We start from the raw sequence: 23,406 nt of genomic DNA on the forward strand, positions 1-23,406 counted from the left end.
TGCACTGACAGGCAGGTTCTTTACCACTAGTGCCATCTGAGAAGCCCTTTAGAGATAGTAAACGAGTACTTAAAAATAGTGTTTCTCAATTTTAACAAGTAAGGTGAGTATATTTTGACTCACATTTTAATACGTCCAGTGTATTAAGCATTATATGGACCACTTTTGTATGTATTTTCTCTTTTAATTTTTGCAATAGTATTTTTGTTTTCTCCTGCACATGATAAATTGAGCTGTATCTAATACAAGGGTGTGGTGGTTGGTTTAATTGCTAAGTCATGTCCAACTCTTGTGACTCCATGGACTATAGCCTGCCAGGCTCCTCTGTCCATGGGATTCTCCAGCCAAGAATACTGAAATGGGCTGCCATTTCCTTCTCCAAATACAAGGGTGTAGGTTCTGGGAATTCATAGAGTGAGTTGAACATTTGGGTTAGTATTTCTTTAGTGTGGTAACATCCTTTTTGACACTTTTATTAGAATTTTCAAACCTTACATGTCAGGCTTTCTCACGAGACTGCAGCAGAGATGTCCATCAGCCCTGAGGTCTCATTTGAAGGCATGACTGGGGAAGGATCTGCTTCCATGGTTGTGTAGCTTTTGAAAGAACTCAGTTCTTTGTGGGTTGTTGGACTGAGAGCCTTGCTGTCGGCTCTCATACAGAGGACATCCTTAGTTCTCTGCCACTTGAATCTCTCTGTAGGTCAGCTGACCATATGGCAGCTTCCTTCATCAAAGCCAGCAAGGAAGAGTCGGCTCACAAGGCAAAAATTACAGTTTTATGTCATATAGTCATGGAAATGGCATGCTTTATTCTATAGGTTAGAAGCAAGTCCCAATCCCATCCATGCTCATGAAGAAGGTTTATGAAGGGCGTGAATACCAGGAGTCACCAAGCTCATCTTAGAATCTGTCCACCAGAGCTTCTTTCTCAGAAAAGCTCTCTCCACACAGTGACAGGGTTGACCAACAGCTCCTGTCTTACATCGTCATAAGGCTAGCGATTCTAGAGAAAATAGAGCCACTTATCTCCTTGTCGTCCATATATGTACCTGTTCCTTACCAGTTAGGATTCTTGATGGAAAACAGAAATTAACTCTGGCATATTTAACCATCGCAAGACTTACTGGAAGGATGACAAGCAACTCTTAGAATTGTTGAGAATAATGACGTATTGGGCTCGAGGAGGACCTGTGAGAACTGGATGGACCCTTGTGCCACTGCCACTGCTTCACTGCACCCTCAGCACTGTATTCTCAAGATTAGGTGTGAGGTGTGTCTCACTGGCCATGTATCGGTCCCATGTCTGTGCTCCCGCTGCCAGCAGGGGAGATGAGGGGACATCTGTCCTGGTTGGGCCTCCATCAAAGGTGGGACTATGTATCTTCAACTGTGACAGTGCTCCTGAGATGAGCCCATGTGGATCCCCTGGCTTCACTGGGATTACGTTGTCCACCCAGATGTTCAGCCTAGCATGTTGTCTTACATAAACACATTCTACTCTAATGGGTAGTTTTCAGAACTGTGCAGCTGGTGGTTCTTTGCCCTTGTTCAACAACTATTCCTCACAGGCATACCAATAAAGTGGCTACAGGAGCAGCATGTGATGTCCATGGCATGTCTGGGTCTCTGAGTCATGGAGAAGGTTGGGCATTTGTAGAATTTTGACTCAGACCACATTTAACCACAGGTGGAATTTACCTTTTCTGAAATTATAGGTTAGCTTTATGATCCAGTTTTGTTTCCCAGTCTTTCTGTTGGATTTAGAGGCTCAGGGATTACCCTAGCTCTTTACTGTCTTCAATTTTGACCATGTTTATATGACTCTCTTGAATACGTGGGTGCATTAGCTAAATTATCATGTTTTCCAAAGAACAAAGAACTTGTAAACCTTTTGAAGTAAGTTCACATGTTTCCTTGCACGTATTTTCAAAGCTATACCTACTCTCTTTGCTGCCTTTCAGAATATATTAAGACCAACTTTCCAAGAAGGGAAACAGATGTCACCTCTCTGGGGGTACATTGTAGGGTAAAAAGTCTTGCCAACACTCAAAATGTTTTTCTTGTTAGCCTGCCATGCCAGCTAAAATCTCATCGTTAGAATTTGAATTTTGGCTTAAGATCAGTAGGCCTCAACCCCAACACATAAAATCACCTGGGGAATTAAAAACAACATAATCAACAAGTAACCCAACAAACAGCAATGTCAGGATCCCACTCGAGAACAATTCTGCAGAATTTCTGCGAGTGGTAGCCAAGGAGCTATGACTTTAAAAATCTCTTTAAGAGACTCAGTTGAGAGCTAGGATTGAGAGCCATTGGATTAAGACTACCACCTGGTAAGAGAAGCCCACCATTTGTTTTCTGGTCTGTATAAGCGCAGTGTAGAAGTCACTGCCACCGTTCACAGCCAAGACTGTTCCTTGCTGTCCTTCTCTTCTTGTGTACCCCATGATGAACTCTTATTAATTGGGGTCATCTAAGCCAGTCTCTTCCTACAGCTTCAAAGAGCCCAACTATCATAGGGCCATGAGATTTCCAGTTATGACACTGCTTCTGAAAATACCTCTAAAAGGCTGATTTGCTTCATAACAGTAGCATATGTTAAAGTCAGGCTATAAACAATCCCACTTCTCTTTCATTTCACATTTACTTTCTGGAGGTGATATGCACATAACCATTCATGTGGTATCCAGGAATATTTTCGTCTGTAGTAATAGCAGATGGCAGAGCGTTTTTCCTGTGCCAAACTGCATTTACTCTGCCACAGCACAGCATGGAAGTGATCATGGCCTCTTTCGAATAGTCTGACTCCCCGTGTGCGTTCCAGTTGTGGTGGGAAGTTTTCTTGCATATCACTTCAATATGTTGTAGATTTACTTGGAATCCTTGGAATGTGTGCATGGTATAGTCACATGAAAAGTACTTTGAAAAGAAATATTTCTGAAGCTCAATGATTAAAGATCATCAATTCAATGAACATTTCGTAAGTATCTGCTATGTGCTAATAAGCTAGTGGTTTTCCCCCGGGATAGGTGATGAGGTCTCCAGGAGGGATCTTGGAAGTTTACAGGGTTGTTTTCAGGTATCCTAACGATTAGTGAGGGAGCTGCTGGCACTTGGTTTGTGAAGAGCAGAGGTACCAGCTGCCCTGCAGCCTGCAGGACTGTCCCCTTCAACAGAATGTCCTGCGCACACCACACCCCCATTCGGTTGGAAGGAATTTTATGTAGGTGAAAAACCTGTTTATGATTATCTGAGCCTGAAACCTAATTGTGCTTTTCATGTAAACACAAAGATTTTCCTCTTTGGCATGGATTTAACAGGCAGTGACTTTTTCAACAGGAAAATTGTAAAATGAATTGTAAATGTAACTTAAGAGAAGATTATACTTTGCATTATTCAGTCAAAAGTTTCCCATAAAGTCATGTCACCAGTGAAACCCTGCCTGTGGTGATTGAGTCACAGAAAGCCCATCTGTCCCCACCTGCATCTGTGAATCTCGCCTTCATGCAGATTCCATACATAGGGGCAAGCAAAGGACCACTTTATGTGTCTTCTGGTGATGGTGTGCCTGAACATTAAAAAAAAAATCTTATTTATTATTTTTGGCTGTGCTGGGTCTTCACTGCTTTGTGAGGGCTTTCTCTAGTTGCGGTGAGTAGGGGCTTCTCTTGTTGGGGAGCACGGGCTCTGGGGCACGGGGGCTTCAGTAGTTGCAGCATGGACTCAGTAGTTGTGGTGCATGGACTCAGTTGCCACACGGCTTGTGGAATCTTCCTGGACCAGGAACTGAAGCCGTGTCCCCCACATTGGCAGGTGGCTACTAACACTGGACCACCAGGAAAGTCCCTGAACATTTGTAATTCATAGTATTTTATTGTGCGATTTAAAATTTTCTAGTGTTTACAGCTGGCGTATTGAATTGAGATTGAGTGTATGTGTTGTGTCTGTGTTTTTAAAAATATGTGTGTAGATACGTTATTTATAAATTCCATTACAAGAAGGCAGAATGAGCATTAAAGAATATTCAGGCTTGAGGGTGGTTGGGTGTGATAGGGTTCATAGCCAGTAGGTTAAGCAGCAGGGCAACACACCTGCAGACAAAGAAAGTCTTAAATGCTGGAGGAACTCAGAGGATACTGCAGGAGCCAAGAAGCCGCCCCTGCCTTGTCCTGAGGCAGCAGTCAAGGGTGATCAGGAAGGCTGTTTCACTCGGGCTCAGCTAGGCAAAGGGCATGCATATAAAGCTGTGCGGATGGAATCATGGCTTTTGCAAGTGGCTCAAGCCTGGGATGGGACAGGGCTTGAGGGCAGTGCAGAGCAGATGGAGAGATTTTGGGCAGATGGAATCTACTCAACAGTGATATGGAAGATATGGGAGAGGGAACTCTAGGAGGTGTCCAGTTACATACATGAAGAGTCTGGTGAAGAAAAGAACACCAGCCTCACTTAGAGAATTACACTGACTCTGTAACATCTGTGCTCCAGTTAAGTATATTGGGTTGTTCATTTATTTTGTGTGTAATTTCGCTTACTTGTTGTTTTCATTTAATTTGGCACAACTTCTCATTATGTTTTGAAGGAGATTTGAATAATAACACAGCCTCTAAAGAAACTTACTAATGCTACAAAGCTAGTGATCTTGATTTCCATCTGGAGGTCAACTTAGGAACACTAGCATATGCCAAATGGAGGAAAGCTTTCTTAATGATTTACCTCAACAGCAACAGCAAAAATATTCAGATTTATATGCCACATCAATGAGAGAAATGTTGTCTTTTAAATGAGAGCCTTGTCCAGTTACTGTTTGCTTTATATATTTTTAAAAAATAATGAAATTCTTCCCAAGATAGCTCAGTGGTAAAGAATCTGCTTCTCAATGTAGGAGACACAGGAAAATACAGGTTTGATCCCTGGGTCGGGAAGATCCCCTGGAGGAGGAAATGGTAAGCCACTCCAGTAATTTTGCCTGGGAAATTCCATGGACAGAGAAGCTGGCTCCAGTCCATGGGGTCACGAAGTCGGACATGACTGAGCACATACCCAGTAACATAGTAAAGACACTCTTTTAAGAAATTTGGAACAAAGAAGGGGGGATGTTTCCCCCCCCATACTATTGGTTGCTGTTTTTATGTATTTCTTATTTTTAGATATGTATACATGTATTTGTGTGTGTATAATGCATCAGAACCAGAGCTTCCCTGGTGGCTCAGACAGTAAAGATTCTGTCTGTAATGCAGGAGACCTGAGTTTGATCCCTGGGTCAAGGAGACACCTGGAGAAGGGAATGGTTACCCCCTCCAGTTATTCTTGCCTGGAGAATCCCATGGACAGAGGAGCCTCATATGTTATATACTTAAAGATATAATACCATGGCCCTGTGTATACAAATATTCTAGGAGTCAAGTAAAGTTAAATATATGAACATTATTTTGAATCATTCTTCCTCTCAATTTCCAACTTGGTATCCAGCTATCTAGTGAACACTCCCCTCGGTATTTCTGTTTAATTGTCTTGCAGGCATCTCAGAGTAAACGCATCAAAATGGAGCTCTTAGATTCTCCCCTCTTGCTCCCCTTTTTCTGTGGTTTTCCCCATCTTAGTAGGTGGTTCCCTCATCTGTCTCATTACACAAGCCAGAAGCCTAGCTTTCTCCCTTTTCCTCACCCCCTGCACTGAATCTATCAACAAATCCTTTATCTTAGCCACCAAATAGACCTCAAGCCATTCTTTTCTCTCCATGCTTACTGCTCCCACCCTCTTCCAAGCTGCTGCCATGTCTCACCTGAGCTACATTAGCTTCCTTCTTGGTCTGCTGACACTCGAGAGTCTGCTCAGCTGACAGAATAGATCACTCTTAAGAATTCTCCTTTTTAAACTTCACCAGTGGCCTCCCAATGTACTTATGAAAGAACCTAAATTCCTCCACATGGCACATAAGGGCTATAGGACTTGACCTTTACCTGTTTTTCTAAATTCATCTTATGCCAAAATTCATGGTTTCCATCATCTCACTGTATTTGGCCACTCATAGCCATCTCAGTGTTTTTAAAACACCAAGTTCTTCCTTCCCTCAAAGCTCTTCCATATGTACTTTTCCCTGCCAGAGGCTCCCATCCTCTCCTCGTGGCCTGCCAGCTTCAAATCCTGTGTATGTCACTTTAAATGCCACTTAAGGAGCCATCCCAGACCACCCTAGGGAAAGTGGAGTCACTTCCCTACACTTAACACAATTGACAGTTAGTGTGTGTGTGTCTGTGTCTGTTTCCCCCACCAGTTATAAGCTCTGTGAGGCAGTGACTGTTTGTCTTGTTTATGTAGTAGTCAGTCAATAAGTATTTGGTGAATGAGTGAATGAATGAATGCTACTTCCTTGAACCAGCTTGTGGGATTTTCTTGCTCCCAGACTGAGAGACGTGGACTTGAGAGCCAAGGAATTGCTTGGTATCATCCATTATATTGGAAGCTCTTGTGTAAGAGAATCTCCTCCAATCTTTGTAATGCTTATTTTTGTCTAGGTCTTGTTTGTCTGGGACTGAAGTAAATGTCAGCGGTCAGCTCGCAGCTCTATGTTTGAGGTTGGTGCCATGTTTATCAAACCAACATGAAGAGTAGAGATTGCATTACCTTTATATATAATACTGGATATAATACTGGAAGGCGAGTAGTTTTTCCTTCTGAGGCCACAGCGAGCTGGAGAGGGCATGAGGAAGGCATGGTGAGAGACACATAGATCAGGTATCTCCCAAAGTGCCATTGCTAAAGAAACAGGCTGGCTGTGGTTGAACAAACCTCACAGATAGAAAACAGATGGTATAAGAACAGGGTATCTTGGGAAGAAGCCATCTGATCAAGATTTTCCGTAGTGATGTTCATTAAAGCTGAAAAATTCTTGCTACATCTTGTTTCTGTAATGTCAGTCAGGAGCCTTTTATTAAGATCCCCAAACCTTCTGATCCACTCAGTTCCTACCTAGTAGTAACTGCTTTTACAGGAGGAAAATTCTGGAACATCCAGTACCAGAGGCCACTTCTAGCTGACTGTCTTTAACCGTACCTTATTGTCTTGCCTTGTCCAACACTGGGTCTCCATCAAGTTGCGCCCTTAATAAGGTCTTCTGCTGTTCATCCACGGTGAGATCACATCTTAGAGTAATTCATTTCCTGCTTTCTGAACTGTGCCTGAGAGGATCACCTCTTCAACTGTGGGCAGAGTTTGCCATTTAACAGAGGTCCTGTAGAGCTTGTCCTGGCTTCCAATCATAACTTTAGTTTTGATTCAACAGTGCATGTGACCGTAGGAACATTTGTATAACCGCTTAGCTCAGCCTGACAAATAATTTGCCTTTTAAAGGAGTGGGGATCAGCCGATGCTGGCATAGTAGGAAAGAACACTGTGTGTTGTTATTAACAAGATTGTCTGCATATAGTCTGTGGAACTAAAATCCACAATGATATCTTTTCTTCAGCTTTATTGAGAGGTAATTGACCTATGATCCACAGTAGTATCTTAGTTTTGCTTCCAAATAATTTTTCCACCATCACTATTCCTTATAAGTAATATGTAGCAACATTGATTTGATATTTGCTTTTCATATTTTTTTTTTAGTTTTTTTTCTATAAACACGTATTGAGCCCCCACTTTGTGCTCAATACACAAGTGCTGCATAGCTGGAGGTCCACAGGATGAAAAACAATGAAGATTTTTCATAACTACAGAAAGACATGAGACCTCAGGTTGAAAAAGCAACAGCAAATCTCAAGGAGGGAATTAAACCAGTCTAACAACTGGAATGATCCATAAGGGCAGTAAATCTAACATAAAGAGGAAATCTTAAAGGCTGAGAGAAGAGCCAGATCACCTATAGAAGAATGACTGTCCGATGGTCAGAGCATTTCTTTGCAGCAGTAGTAGATTCAGAAATAGGACCTTCTTGAACATACAAAGATTGGCAGAATTTTTTACTCTCAGACTTGAACTGAAAGAATTGTTAAAAGTTGGATTTTAGAGAGAAAGAAATTGATCCCAGATGTAGGTTCCACCATGAGAGAGCAATGGGCCAACAAAGAAGTTGGACATGTTCATAAACAAGTGATCTAAGGAAATGGCTGCCTCTATGTTAGGATTTGAGTACAAACAAAATGTTTTTCCAGTTGAGTATGTAACTGCTTAGACTTAGTGCCGGTATTCGAAATTCTTCTGTTTGTGATGTATTGTTTTCAGGCAAGGATTTTTAATCAGAGGTCCATGGATAGGATTCAAGGCATCTATGAACTTCTTAAAATGATAAGTGACATACCTTGTGAATGTGGAGTCTTTCCGCAGACAGGATTCATGGTGTTTATCAGACATTTAAAGGGATTTAGAACCTGGACAAGTTAAAGGACTACTGGATTATGGTATTGTCCCCTTATTAAGAAGAAATTACATCAGCACTTGACTCGCTCTGACAGTGAGATCGGAGCATCTGGATTTGAATATCGGATCTGTCAGTTACTTTGCAGAACCATTGAGACCCTGGACAGGTTGATTTGCCTTCTGTCTGTAGTTCACACAGCGCACAACCTGTGTGGCCACCACACAGCAGTGGTATATCTGGCTCTTGTGACCACATCTCACCATCACAGTCAATGTTTGACTATAGCTGTTAGGATTTTCTAAAGAGTTCCTCTTGAGCTATCAGAAGAAACCAAACTTCTAAGTGATCAATTTTAGGCTATAATAATAGACTTAGTGCTGTTGTTTTGTTCAGTTGAGCACATGGTTTGTGTAATATGTTGTCCAGGTGTGCAGGGGTGAGCACGGGGAGGAAGTGTGTGTTCAATAATTGTCTCTCCCAGTGAAATTTGATACTAAAGCAACTATTCACTAGTGACCAGTGTTACTTGTGCTTTTAGAAAGTAGTTGTACTGTAGGTCAGATGTGTGCATTTTGTGTGTTAATTTTAATTCTACTTCTCCACTCCTTCAGGAGTTGTTTACTAAGAACTAGAGTCAGCCCACTTATCAGTGCTGCTGATGCTGTACCAGGTGTGGTTGTGGATGCAGAGTTGAGTACAGCGGTTCTGTCCCCGAGGAATTACCGTAGATTAGGATAGAGGAGAGCAGGTCACCACCAAATCCTCATCCTAGCCTGAGACCTTCTCAGGCTGTCCCTAAAAGCAGGGTTTCCCCAGCCTGCCACTTGGGGTGTCAGCCGGCAGGTGTAAGTAAGAGCAGAGGAGAGTGCAGCTTCCAGGAGGGCTGCTGTGGAGCTCGGGGAGCCTCAGATGTCAAAAACGGTGAAACATCTGTCTAGCATGTGTCATTATGATCATAGTAACACAGTCTGTTTGTAAAGCTGTGACATTTGAAGGCAGTTCCCAGCCACTGATCAGAGCGCCCAGGTGGGTCTTCTTCCCTCAAAGCGCCGGGCCTCCTTTATCCCTGCCTCCTTCCCAGCACCCCCAGGGGCCAGGATAAAGTGTCCTAATCCTAGGACTGGGCTGCCTCATCCTACTGGGGAGGAGGTAGCTCCTAGCTCTACTTCCTTTTGCTGTCTGCAGGTCTGTTTCCTCTCTCATGACATGGGTATCTCTTAGAAAGCAAAGGGCAGTGGTTTGTCAAACGGTTACCTACAGCATGGAGCAGGTTAACTCACCTCTTGAGACAAGCATATGATTCCTTTGTCATGGATGGCATCCTTCCCTTTTCTATGTATCATGTTGAGACTTTCTCGGGTTGGTTGGTATGTTAGCTATGCCGTGCAGCAGGTGGGATCTTAGTTTCCCCACCAGGAATCAAGCCTTCACCCACTGCATTGGAAATGCAGGGTCTTAACCACTGGACCACCAGGGAAGTTCTGAGAGGTTCTCAGTTTAGATTGAATAAGATGATAAGCTCTTCTTGTTTTTTATTTTAAAAGAAAAACACTTCTATATAGCTTAAGTGAAATTATAAGGACAGTAAGAGTGTTGAGATGGGACTTTAGTGGAAAAGGCTGAATTTAGGCAGATAATGAAATATAGTCTCTAGTCTGCCAGCCTCCCTTCCTTAGTTATTTGTAATGTGATTATAACTCAGACTTCTACAAACCCATTTAGAGAGAAAAAAAATACATTTAACTACGTTGTTGTTTGGTCACTCAGTTGTGTCCGGCTCTCTGCGACCCCATGGACCTGCCAGGCTCCTCTGTCCATGGGATTCTCCAGGCAACAGTGCTGGAGTGGATTGCCATTTCTTCCTCCAGGGGATCTTCCCGACCCAGGGATAGAACCCAAGTCTCCTCCATTGGCAGGCAGATTCTTTACTGCTGAGCCACCAGGGAAACTTAATACAAAATATACCTTTTTTTTTTTTTTACTATATTAACTATATTATGATCTAATTTATAAATGAAGTTTAAACTTGATTGTTTAATACATTGGGATTTAAAATTGAAATTTTCTCCCATGTCATGTTATAGCTGTATAATTTACCGTAAAATTGGCTTAAGAAGTTTCAAAGATATCGATGTATTTTATTCTTTTCAGTTAAATTGAAGTTACTGTTTTTAAAATTTTGATTCTGGACTCTTCTTTGCTTCTCTCAAACCACCACTTTCTTTGCCATTCCTTGAACTAGTTGGAGAGTTTATTGCCTAAAAATAGAATAAAATAAGTACTGTTTGGGTTTTTTTTTTTTTTTTTGAAAAAGCTAAAGGAAAGCACAGTTAATATTGTTCTTCCTTGAAAATGGGAAACTCACTGTCTGATCCCAAGTTTTTATTATCAGGTCAAACATGCTGTTAGAGATATTTGATGAAAGGAACAGCTATCCTTAAGGAATAATTATGTGTGTGTGTGTATGTGCGTGCACACATGCACGCCCACACATGGTATGACTTTCAGTTTGTGTAGACGCATGCAGAGCCTTGTTGGGCAGTAGTGTGATGAGTTGGCTATTGGGTAGGACCGTCCTGACTACACAAGGCTTCCTTTCATCTTTTTCTCTGAAGTGCTCCCTTGTCTGTTTCTTTCCTGCAAGCCAGCAAGTCTCCCTAGCTCTGAGACCATGGCAATTACTTGTGGCTGCCTCACTTGTGACGTTAAGGGCCTCTTGCCCCTGTCCTTTGCTGCCATAGTCACAAGGTGAATTGGATTTAATTCTACGTCTCACGAGGGTGACAGCATCAGCGGCACGGCTCGGTCCCTGCCATGCCACAGCCAGTGCTCTGAGGCTGAAGGTGCAACGACTTAAAATTGACTCCTGCTCTTCTTGCTGAAACCATCCTGGGACACTGGAATCATGCATTCCACACATATTTGGGTGTCTGTCCTGGGCCAGGCACCATCCTAGGTGTGTGAGATACATCGTGTAAACCACAAAAGTCACTGTGCTCTTGGAGCTCACATCGGCTCCTTGGTAACTTTCGAAGGAAGAGGAACTCTTCACCTAGGATGTGAAGAGTTTTTATGACGGGGTACTCTTCAGCCTAGCCTTGGGGTCACCAGTGAGCTCTTGAGGGGTATGGCAGTGAGCTGTGGGGGTGGGTTTAGTAGGAGATGAGGATGGAGAGAACAGATGGGCAGGGCCATGAGTGGGGAGGCCTTGAGCGCAGGCTAAAGTGTCTGTACGCAGAGGAGTCAGTGAGCCCCACAGGATGGCAGTGACGTACATGACCTCACCTCTGGGGACAATAACTGATGGAGGGTATGGGCTGCACTGAGAGCCGGAGCTGGGGCGGCAGAGAGCCGGGCTGGATGATCTTCGATTTACTCTTTTTACTCATTCAGCGTATACTTAGCTGGGGCTTGCCTTGTATTTATATTTAGAAGCAATTGCTAATCTTAGATGCTATTTTAAGAAGAATGGAACCGATTTAATGCTCTATCTCATCTTTCAAGCTTGAAGTTTACATTTTGGGGTGTTTTGGGAGGCTGAGGGACTGAAAGATCCACATTTATGTGGGGGGTATGGGAGGGGGTGGACATCTCAATCTCTTCTGCAAAGTTTCTCTTGCTCTTTGCCTTACTAGTCAGGGTGGGAAAACTTCAGCTGTCTGCTCTGCGGTGAACACAGGTAACGCCTGTCCCTCACAGTAGCTGACTAATTCAAGATTTAATTCAGAGAAAATGGATTTCATTGATACCTCCTGATAAGAGCTACATACATAAAACTGGAAGAAGTATAATGGGTTGTCTTGACAAAAACACTTCTGCTGTCCTGAAGGAGCTAGCTCACTTCACTTGGTCAAGGAGGGAGATTGCAATTTAAACCTGTTATGTTTGTTATTCATTGTACTTTTTTTTTTCTTATAAGGTAGGAAGTGATGTCCTTGGGACTGAGTTAAATGCTGCTCAGCCTGAAAGATGTGATGCAGAACTAGAGCCTGCAAACTATGACTAACTGACATGCCCCTGGCTATTGAGAAGACAGTGTATAGTCCGCAGCAGAGCAAACACTCATGAAGGTTCTCCTTCTCTCCTAGGACTTCCTTTGCCGGGCATCTGGCTGGAATTCTTGTTGGACTGATGTACACTCACGGGCCTCTGAAGAAGATCATGGAATCGTGCACAGGTATGGAGCAGAACAGGGCTTCTCCAGTGGCTCAATGGTAAAGAATCCATCTGCCACAACACAGGAGACTCAAAAGACACTAGTTCTGTCCCTGAGTTGGCAAGATCCCCTGGAGTAGGAAATGGCAACCCACTCCAGTATTCTTGCCTGGAAAATCCCATGGACAGAGGAGCCTGGCGGGCTACAGTCCATGGGGTTGCAAAGAATCAGACACGACTGAGGAACTGAGCACACAAGCACAGAACACCTTTGGCATGACTAGTTGGAAGTTCATCTTCATTTTAATGGGAATAAAAAGCAACCCCAAGTTTCCCTGTGATTCAACTTGGGAATTCCCTAATAGGCTCTTGCTAAACTAAGAGGTGAACCAGCTGATGCTGGTCCTCACATGGCTCCAAAAAGGAGGCTACAAACCCCAGTTTTAAACCTGATGCTTTCTTAGGGGACAAATGAGGTACACACTTACACCCACAACATTATTGCCACTCACCGAAACCCATGATTTCCTTGAAATTCAGAGAACTAAAGCAGGTTTAAAATATGCCTTCTTCTGTAATATTCCATGAATTCAAAGTGCAAGGCAAAGTTAAAAAAAGAAAGACAAATCTGTACTGAAGTACAAGGTCAGTATTTTAAAGAATTCAGAATGACCACTAGATCCTTGGTGGGCGAGACATATATTCATGCATGGCCAAACCAAGTCTGTTATTCCTGAAACGTGGCTCCTGCTTTTTAATTAAAAATTTTTTTTCCCTTTTAATTGCTGCTCAATGAAAATACTTTATTTTACTTAGGAAAACTATGAATTTTTTCGCTCTCTTAATTGAAAATGCTATACTAGTCGTGACTTATAAGGAAACTGTTTTGCAAACACTTGTTGTATAGACCATATGAGTTCCAATAGTTCATCTTTTACTCATGGGGAATCTTCTGAGACTATTTTACCTTCTCTTGAATCATAAAGAATTTGTTTTCACTACTTGTGCCAGTGACTGGTATTCTTGCAAACCATATAATATTCATGATATTAGAAAGCTTTCCAAACATTGTGCCCTTGCCTTTATTAGCTGGTTGTATTCACTTTTGGGTGATTTTTACAGACTGTGTTGCATCCACGCAAGTTTTTATTTTCCTACGTTTGCATCTTACTGTGTTTCTGGTGTGTGTGCCTGGAGGAGGCAGCAGGAGCTTCCTGTATTGAAAATGTAGAGTTTTATCATATTTTTGATACAACATAATTATGGAAATCCAGTTATAAGTTTTGTTGACCAAATGTCCTCAGTGCTGATATAGGAAAAGAAATGATTCTTGGGAGTCTATAATATTTTGTTTCCTTTGTGTGTGTGTCTGAGGATTAAGTGGTTAGTAAAGCTTTCTTACAGACATGTTATGAAATTTAGGCAAATATTTTGTTTTTAAAGAGGATTTTCCCCATAATTATAACATTTTAACTTTTAGTTTCCTCCTCGAAACCTTGCCTGTTTTCTGAGGAGACTTATTTTTATATCATTTTCAGTATAGCAAGTAGAAAATGGAATACTAGAAGTTGAAACATTCAGTGTTGTTCACAAATTGCCTGCAGTCTCTGCCTTTTTTTTCCAGTAAAGCAGGAGAAAGATCTAGAGTGATTTGAGAACTGGGGTGACACAGGAGCCCTGTGGAAAATACATGAAGGCTGCTGACTGATAACTCCCGGGAAAGGAGCATCACACTGAGGGTGTCCCCTGCTACTCTTCCCTCGCTCCTTTCCTTCAACAGTGCTGAATTTTCTGTCCTATGGCCCTTTTAGGGGTAAGAAACAGGAAAGTCCCTTAGGAAGGGTAAGAACATGGCTCACGAACACCCTTGTTATGGGGCATGTTCTCTCTATAGCCAGAGCATCTCTACTTGTACAGAGATCTCAAAGACCAAGCTTGGTTCCTTAGAAGGCAGAGACCATCTTATGTTGTCTGGAACCTTAAGGAACTTCAGAGGGTATAAATTAGAGTTTCATTGTCCCCACCATGTTCTGTTCCCTGTAGGACTAACCCCAAGCAAAAGAGAATATATTTTAATTGTTCAGAAATTATTTATAATGACTTTGAGCTTTGTTACAAAGAATCTAGTAATTGTTGGAAAGGCTGATAGTTACAGCTTTAGGGCTATTCTGTTCTATCAGACAACATGTCTATTTTTATTCCAGTACCATACTGTTTTGTTTACTATAGTTTTATAGTATACAATGAGCTTCCCGGGTAGCTCAGTGGTAAAGAATCTGCCTGCCAGTGCAGGAGACAAAGAAGACACAGGTTTGATCCCTGGATCAGGAAGATCCCCTAGAGAAGGAAATGGCAACCCACTTCACTAGTCTTGGCTGGAGAATCCCATGGACAGAGGAGTCTGGCAGGCTACAATCCAAGGGGTTGCAAAGAGCTGGGCATGACTATGTGACTGGGCATGGCTACGTGACTGGGCACACACACATGCGCATACTGTTTTGTTTGCTGTAGCTTTATAACATCGATCGCAGTCAGAAATTGTCAAGACAGCTGTTATCAAAAAGACAAGAGATAACAAAGTTTGGTGAGGATGTTAGTGAGAATGTATATTGGTGCAGCCACTATGGAAAATAGCATGGAGAGTCCTCAAAAAATAAAAAATAGGAGTACTGTATGATCCAGGAATCCCACTTCTATGTGTATTTCCAAAGGAAACGAAATCAATGTCTCGAAGATACATCTGTGCTCCCATGTTCCTTATAGCATTTGTTCACTACAGCCAATATAGGGAAACATTCCAAATGTGTGATGAATGGGTGAAGAAGATGTGGTATGTGTATATATATAATGGAGTATTATCAGTCATAAAAAGGAAACTAATCCTGTTTTTGACAAAGTGGGTGAACCAGGAGGACATTGTGCTAAGTGAAATAAGCCAGATAATTAAATATGTTGTCACTTACATGTGAAATCTAAAAACGCTGAACTCACAGAACCAGAAAGTAGAACAGTGGTTTCCAGGGGTTGGCAGGTAGGGTAAATGCAGCGATGTTGGTCAAAGGGTACAAACTTTCAGTTATAAGATGAGTAAGTTCTGGGGATGTAATGTTCAGCATTGTGACTATAGTTAATAGCACTTTATTAATACTTGAAATAGTACTTGAAATTTACTAAGAGAATAGATCTTACGTTTTCTCATATATATGCACACACAATGGTAAGTATATAAAGTGATGGATGTGTTAATTAATTGTGATTATCATTTCATAACATATATGTATATTAAATCATCCGATTGTACACCTTTTAAAAAATCATGACCAACCTAAACATGCACAATTTTAATTTGTTAATCATACCTCAGTAAAACTGGCAATAGGGGTCAGGGCAGAGCCTATGGCTACAATTAAAATGTTTTTTTTTTTCTTCATATTTAGGCATTTTCCCCTCCAATATTGATTACCCAGGACAGCAGTATTACTTTAATAGTTCAGGTAAGTAACTTTATTTCATTTAATACAGTTAAACTTGTTTTTAAAAATTATACTGTTTGTTACTACAGAGCTCCCATAAGGTAATGTGAGTTTATGCTATTGGAGAGTACACCAGACATTAGGTCCTTGTGCCTCTAACGTCCCTGGAAGCTAGATGGGGAGGGCCAGCCATAGAGCATATTTGAGTGTGTTGTTAGGGAAGGAGGGAACTCCAGCAAGAAAATGTTAAATGATTGGTTTGAGGTTTCTCAGACATGTTAAGATTTATATGAGAAACAGGCCCCTTGATACTCAACCTAAGAGACCATTCACTGGCTAAGTGTTAGGAGTTACTTTCATAAACACAGCTCTCCACGGTCCACTCCACCTACATATTCAGGAAGAATCACACTTACTGTAAGAAGCTAAGATAGGCATTCCTCTAATAGTTAAAGAGGAGAAGGTATTTTTTTCTAGAGGTCTTTGTAAATAGGTAGAAAGGACTTCCTATTGAAGCATATGACCTGTTTTAAGCTAAAGCCCTTACATTCCAGCCTGGCGTCAGTACCAGTAGACAAGCATCAAAGAACCTAAGCTCCAGAGACAGTGGATGGCTTTATAGTCCTGCCTGTCCAGAACCATTGTAGCTTGAATCTGAGGTCAGCAACCTTTCCTGTAAAGGGCCAGGTAGCTACTGTTTGAGAGTCTAAAGGCTTTGTTGACCATATATAGTTTTTGTCTCAACCAGGCAACCTGTCGTCCTAGTGTGACGACGACTATACACTGTTCAGTCACTCAGTTGTGTCATATTCATTGTGACCCCATGGCCTCTAGCATACCAGTCTCCTCTGTCCGTGGAATTTTCCAGGAAAGAATACTGGAGTGGGTTGCCATTTCCTCCTCCAGGGGATCTTCCCAACCCAGGGATCGAACCTGAATCTTTGCATCTCTTGCATTGGCAAGTGGGTTCTTTACCACTAGTGCCACCTGGGAAGCCAACCATACACTATTCATGAGCAAATGTCTTTAGTTGTGTTCCAGTAAAACCTTATTTATAAAAACAGGCAGTGGGTTGTATTTGTACTCCAACTTGTAGCTTTTTGACCCCTGGCTTAAATAATATAAGTACAAAGAGTTATATAATTAGATATATACTGGTGCTTTTGCTTTCTTTTCCCATACAGTATTCTGACCCTCAGTCTGGTTTACCCAGTAGCACTCTGAGTGGTCATGTTATGCATGTTTGTCAGACTGACCACTGTGGGAGAGAAAGAGCTATAGTCCTTGTCTCAGAGTTTATAACCAGGACTTGATTGTAGATGCCATACATTTGGAAAGGGAAAACAGTAGAAGTGAATAGGACTAATCTGGGTATAGAAAATAGAATGGTGAACCATGGAGTCAAGTAGTACAGAATAACATGATGATAGTTAATGTTCAACAAAATCTCCAGCCGACCCCATGAAGATTTCCGAAGGTTTTTCTGTACACGTAGTTTTCTCCTTTGCTGTATTCTGCCCTGCAAATTCCAACTGTACTCAGGGAGCCTGCTGCATCTGCCTGTGTCCCTCCTTGCACCACAGTCTAGAAAGTGCCTTCAGGCTCATTTCCTTTATTTCCCCTCTCTCAAGATTCAGAATCTTGAACGGCCAATTATACAATGCCCGAAAACATCCATCTCATATGTTTTCTCCCATCTTCTACTTGATTTGGTAGAAGATCTAGTCCAGTCCGCGTTGCTCCTTGCTGGCAGAGGTAGGAGTCCATTTCAGAGACACTGATGCACTGCAGTCAGTGCTCAGCCTGGAAGGGAGGGAGCAGGGTTGCAGTTACTGGAGGTCATCCAGAAGACGTGGAGTGCTGGGTCTTGATGAATGAAGTAAGCATCCTTACTTAACTTGATGAAGTTAAGGAAAGCAAAGAGAGGAAAAGGCTTTTCAATCCTTTATGAAAAAGCCTGCCTGGAATTATCCAGAATGTAGTAGAGTGCCACTGAATGATTTACTCAGTAGAATGATACTGTTAGAGTTACAGTCAAGATATGTTTTTGATGTAGGTGTAAAGGCTTGGATCATGATAGTCAAACTTGGCTGTTTATGTGAACCACCTGAGGAGCTTTTACAGTGTGTCCATGGCTTGAATTCAACCCAGACCAATTAAGTTATAATTGGGATAGAGACAGGGACTTGGGCCTTTTTTTTTTTTTTGGAAAAAAAAAAGAAACTTCTCAAGTGATTCTAATGGGTTCAGGAAGAAAAATCATGGGCTTAGATGATTGGGATTGCCTAGGCTTATGGACTACAGTGAAGAATACTATTGTTCCCCGGCGGCTTCACTCTGAGGCTTTCACTTCTGATGCTCTGGATGCTGAAAATCCTAGAACTGTGGTCTTGGTGCAGGAGAGGCACAGTTGCTACACAGTGCAAGCTCACTTGCTTCTATCTGAACTCACCTGAAGAGAGGAGGTGTGATGATTAGTTGTCAACAGAGCTGATACAGTCTTATGGAAGACCACTGGGTCCTTTTGGTTGTTGGTTATGGAGGCCAGCTCACACTGACTTAAGTTTGAGTAGAGGTTTCTCAGCCCATGTGACTTGGAAGAGGTGAATCATACAGGAAGACCGTTTTGGCTCTGTCTCCCATTGTGATTTCTTTCTTCTTGTTGACCTGATTCTCTCCAGTATATATGGCTCCTAATACCTCAGAGTGCTAAAGGAAAAGGGGCTTCTCTCCTGGTTCATTTTTTAAATCTCCAAGAGAAACAGGAATGATCCTCTGGATGAAGAGAATAATAACATATTTGTGCACAGACATGGCTTGAATTATCATAAATGACCTCATCCTAACATCTTCTGTGACAACTGGGAATTGAGGTCTAAAAATGTTCAGTATTTTGGCTAAAGTCATACAGGTACTTATTTACACAACTAGGACTAAACATGCAAGTCGCTGATTCCTGGCCCCTGCTGTTTCTGTTGTACAAGGATATGACATAGGCATTCTACTGATTTCACCTTACCAAAGAGGGCAGTTTCCCTTCCTGGCTTTTCTTTCATCTTTTTTGAACTTACTAAGAAAAAAGGGAAACCTGCTAAAAAAGCCTCCTTCATATGAAAGAGGCACAAGCAGAGCAGACACACAGACCAGAGAATGAAAGGCAGCAATAAAAGCCTCTCTCGCCTTCCTTTCCTGTCCCCTGTAAGATTACCATATTTATACTTCTTCCGCTGAAGTGATTGGATTTCTTCAAAGGCACCACTACATAAGGCCAGGTGGCCATGCTAATGGTCACCTAGGGAACTTTTATGAGAGCATATGTATCTCTTACAGGCAATGATTTATTCTGAATATGGCCGTCCTTAGCTGGAAAAGAATTTATAGGTCACAGAACCTCATGAATGTTTAAAAAGCTGTTACCGACCTTTCTGATCTTGGTGGTGTTTCTTGATCTCTTTTGCCGTGAAATCCTGGTATGTGTATAAGGAACAGATGGAGTAGTTTATAGAATAATGATAACCAGAATTTCTTTTATTACAGGGCCAAAGTATGTAACTACAAAAGAATATTAGACTAGCATTCATCACAGGATGTAATTTAAACTTATTTATCATAAGTGTTTGATTGTTAGGTTTTTCCAGCCATGTTTATTATGAAGATTTAAAAATATCTGATTGGGCCAGTGGAACAGCTGTGGAAAATTTTTGGTCCTAGGAGACCTGTTCTCATTGTAATAGATATTGATGGGATCTTCAGTCCTGTTGATAACGTGTGACTGACGATGTAGAACGTTTAACCACACTACTCTTTTTGACTTAAAGCGTTACAACTTTCCCTTTCTCTCTCCCTGTGTTTTGTCTGGCAAGTACCAAATTAGATTTTATAATATTCAGATGTTTAGAGTTGTAGGCTTTATTTTGTGAAGGCACTGCTCAGTTGTGCTTTAAATAAGAAATAACACGAAGAAAGATGTTCTTCTCTCTCAAGAAAACATTGCCTCAAATCATAGCAAATTTATCTGTCAATTGAAACTCCACAGATGTATGTCGTGTTTCTGGTATCTGTGTAGGTAGGTATTCAGAGCTTGGGGCTATTTTGGATTTTGAATTAGCTGAATATTTTTGAGGGTAGATAGGTAGAAATGCTGCTTAGACCTTCTGCAACAAAATGACTTTCCACAGGGATTTGAAAGTGGTAATGAGCCATATGGGAAAGTGCCCAGTGTGCTTTTCGTGTTGCAATAAAATAATTGGCACTCTTAGGGAATTGGGCATTCTCTTCCTTCAGGATTGCTGAAACATCCTGTGGTATTCAGTGACTTGTCCATAAATACTCTATTATGTTCTGGAATAGTTGCCCCTGTCTTTTTGTTCTTTGTGAAGTAGATGTATTTATTATGTATTGATCATTTGTCCTTATGTGAAAGGTTTGGGGGGTTATTTTTTTGGTTGGTGGTTTGTTTTTTTTTTGGCTTTTTGGTGAAAAGCACAGAAAGCAAGGTTTCTGGCAGTGCCATAGTCTCCTTTATCTTAGGATATGAAACTTGCTGGTATGTGTTCCCCAACACAGTGGTGGGAGCTGAATTTTTCTGATTGTTCTGTTGAGTAGAAACCAATTTGAGGAAGAGTGTCCATATTAAAAATTGTGTCCAGATCCCATTTCAGTCCTAAATCATTGAGGGGATTTGAGGATATATCCTTATCCTGATTTAAATATCATAATGTTTATATACTGACATGGTAAATGTGAGAGAGAATACAGAAGTTGGGTTACAGGAGGTGTTTGGTAAATCCCCACTAATTTCTGGGCTTCCCTGGTGGCTCAGCTGGTAAAGAAAGTGAAAGTGAAAGTCGCTCAGTTATGTCCAACTCTTTGTGACCCCATGAACTATATATTCCATAGAATTCTCCAGGCCAGAATACTAGAGTGGGTAGCCATTCCCTTCTCCAGGGGATCTTCCCAGCCAATGGATCAAACCTAGGTCTCCACATTGCAAGTGGATTCTTTACCAGTTGAGCCACCTAAAGAATACACCTGCAATGTGGGAGACCTGGGTTTGATCCCTGGGTTGAGAAGATCCCCTGGAAAATGGAACAGCTACCCACTCCAATATTCTAGGCCACCTAAAGAATAGAAAATTGTGTAACTTCTTTGGAAAACATTCTAGCGATTTCAAATGGTTAAATATAGAATTACCATATGACCTAGCAATTCCACTCTTAGGTATTTACCTAAGAGAAATGAAAACATATGTCCAAATAACAACTTGTATACAAATATTTGTAGCAGCATTATTCACAATAGTAAAAAGATAGAAATAACCCAAAAGACATCAGTTGGTGAGTGAATAAACAAAATGTGATATATTTATACAATGGAATATTACTTGGCCACAAAAAAGAATGAAATAAGGATTTGTACTGCAACATGGATGAACCATGAAAACATTATGCTGAATGAAATAAGCTATACATGAAACACCACATGTTATATGATTTCTTTTATAAAATTGTCCAGAATAGCCATAGCTATGAAGACAGAAAGTAGACCAGCGTTTGTTTAGGACTAGGATGATCAGCTTAAAACTCAACATTCAAAAAACTAAGATAATGGCATCCAGTCCCATCACTTCATGGCAAATAGATGGGGAAACAGTGGAAACAGGGACAGACTTTATTTTCTTGGGCTCCAAAATCACTGCAGATGGTGACTGGAGCTGTGAAATTAAAAGACACTTGCTCCTTGGAAGAAAAGCTATGACATACCTAGACAGCATTAAAAAGTAGAGACATTACTTTACTGACAAAGGTCTGTCTAGTCAAAGCTATGGTTTTTCCAGTAGTCATGTATGGATGTGAAAGTTGGACCATAAAGAAAGCTGAGCGCTGAAGAACTGATGCTTTTGAACTGTGATGTTGAAGAAGACTCTTGAGAGTCCCTTGGACTGCAAGGAGATCCAACCAGTCAATCCTAAAGTAAATCAGTCCTGAATATCCATTGGAAGGACTCATGCTAAAGCTGAAACTTCAATACTTTCACTACCTGATGTGAAGAACTGATTCATTAGAAAAGACTCTGGTGCTGGGAAAGATTGAAGGCAGGAGAAGAAGGGGACGACAGAGGATGAGATGGTTGGATGACGTCACCGACTCGGACATGAGTTTGAGCAAGCTCTGGGAGTTGGTGACGGTCACGCCAGGTGAAGCCTGGCGTGCTGCAGTTCATGGGGTTGCGAAGAGTTGGATATGACTGAGCGACTGAACTGAACTGAGGCTGATCGAGGGCTGGTAAGTGAAAGGTTGTTGATTTCACACACACAGGCACACCATAGAGTTAGTAAAGTATAGCAGAAAACATGTTTACTAGGAGAGTAAAGAACTAGAGCTTCAGTCATCCTTTCCTTGTCTTGAAGATCCCGGACAAGCCCCCAGGATGAAAGGTTGCTGCTGTGAGCTGTGTGTTATGCGGGATTTATGACCTCTGGAGGAGAGGATTTTGATCTGGGGTCAGAGATGAGGCTTCATTACTTGGAGCTTTTTGTGTAGCAAAGTTTTATTAAAGTATAATAGAGATAGGGAAAGCCTCTGACATAGACATCAGAAGGGGACAGAAAGAGTGCCTGCCTTCCTAGTTTTTAGCAAGGTGTTTTATGTCTGTACACCCATGGTGAATTCATGTCAATGTATGGCAAAACAAATACAATATTGTAAAGTTAAAAAATAGAAAATAAACTAATAAAAAAAAATAAAACACACACACACACAAAAGAAAGCTATTAATCAGATAAGAGAGATACGTCAAGGCTGAAGGAGTTGCACCAGGCCCCTTTCCCACAGTATGCACTTTTGAGATAGGGTGGCATGAGGTGTGTCATCCCCAGGTCATAAAACAATTGACAGGAATACTGGTTTGTTGAGCCATTATCAGCCCAAGGTTTGAGGAAAGAAAAAAGTCTTAGGGGGAATCATTTTGAAGAAAGGCAAATTCCAAAGCAAATACATAGTTTTATCAACATAAGAAAAACACATTGGTTAGCTCAAGGCAGAACCAGGTGTCCTTAGCACAAAATTAAAAGAAGCCTCTTTTAATTTTGTGTAGAGAAGGAAAAAGAAACTGCTACTTGCAGTTTATTTCCTCCTGCTGCTTGGGAACCTCTGGCCTTCCTACCCATTAACCCTCTCATAACTAAAGAGTACAGGTTTCTTTGGGGGATGATAAAAGTGTTCTCAAATTGTTTATGGTAATGACGACACAGCTTCATGAATTTACTAAAATCCATCGAGTTATATGCTCTAAATTGATGAATTATATAGTATGTCAGTTAAATCTCTTGAAAGCTGTAGCAAAAACACAACCAACAGACACATACTTTACATGACAAATATTTATATAAGCACTTATAGTTAGATTATCCAGCTGA

General features: G+C 41.4%; 1 protein-coding gene across 37 annotated transcripts in view; it reads left to right on the top strand.

Annotated features, from left to right (window-relative positions):
• Positions 1–23,406, top strand: part of RHBDD1 (rhomboid domain containing 1) — a 184,445-nt gene that overhangs the window by 48,239 nt on the left and 112,800 nt on the right. For all 37 annotated transcript variants that reach the window (XR_014080679.1, XR_014080681.1, XR_014080677.1 and 34 more), the window contains 2 exons: positions 12,450–12,538; positions 15,954–16,010. Coding sequence is in view for 31 of the 37 variants with exons in the window: in XM_081584709.1 (XP_081440835.1) it covers positions 12,450–12,538; positions 15,954–16,010 (146 nt within the window). In the remaining 6 variants the exon portion in view is untranslated. The remainder of the gene's footprint in view (positions 1–12,449; positions 12,539–15,953; positions 16,011–23,406) is intronic.

The sequence above is a fragment of the Giraffa tippelskirchi genome, chromosome 3, assembly GCF_054371585.1.
Source record: "Giraffa tippelskirchi isolate mGirTip1 chromosome 3, T2T-mGirTip1v1.2.pri, whole genome shotgun sequence".
NCBI lineage: Eukaryota > Metazoa > Chordata > Mammalia > Artiodactyla > Giraffidae > Giraffa > Giraffa tippelskirchi.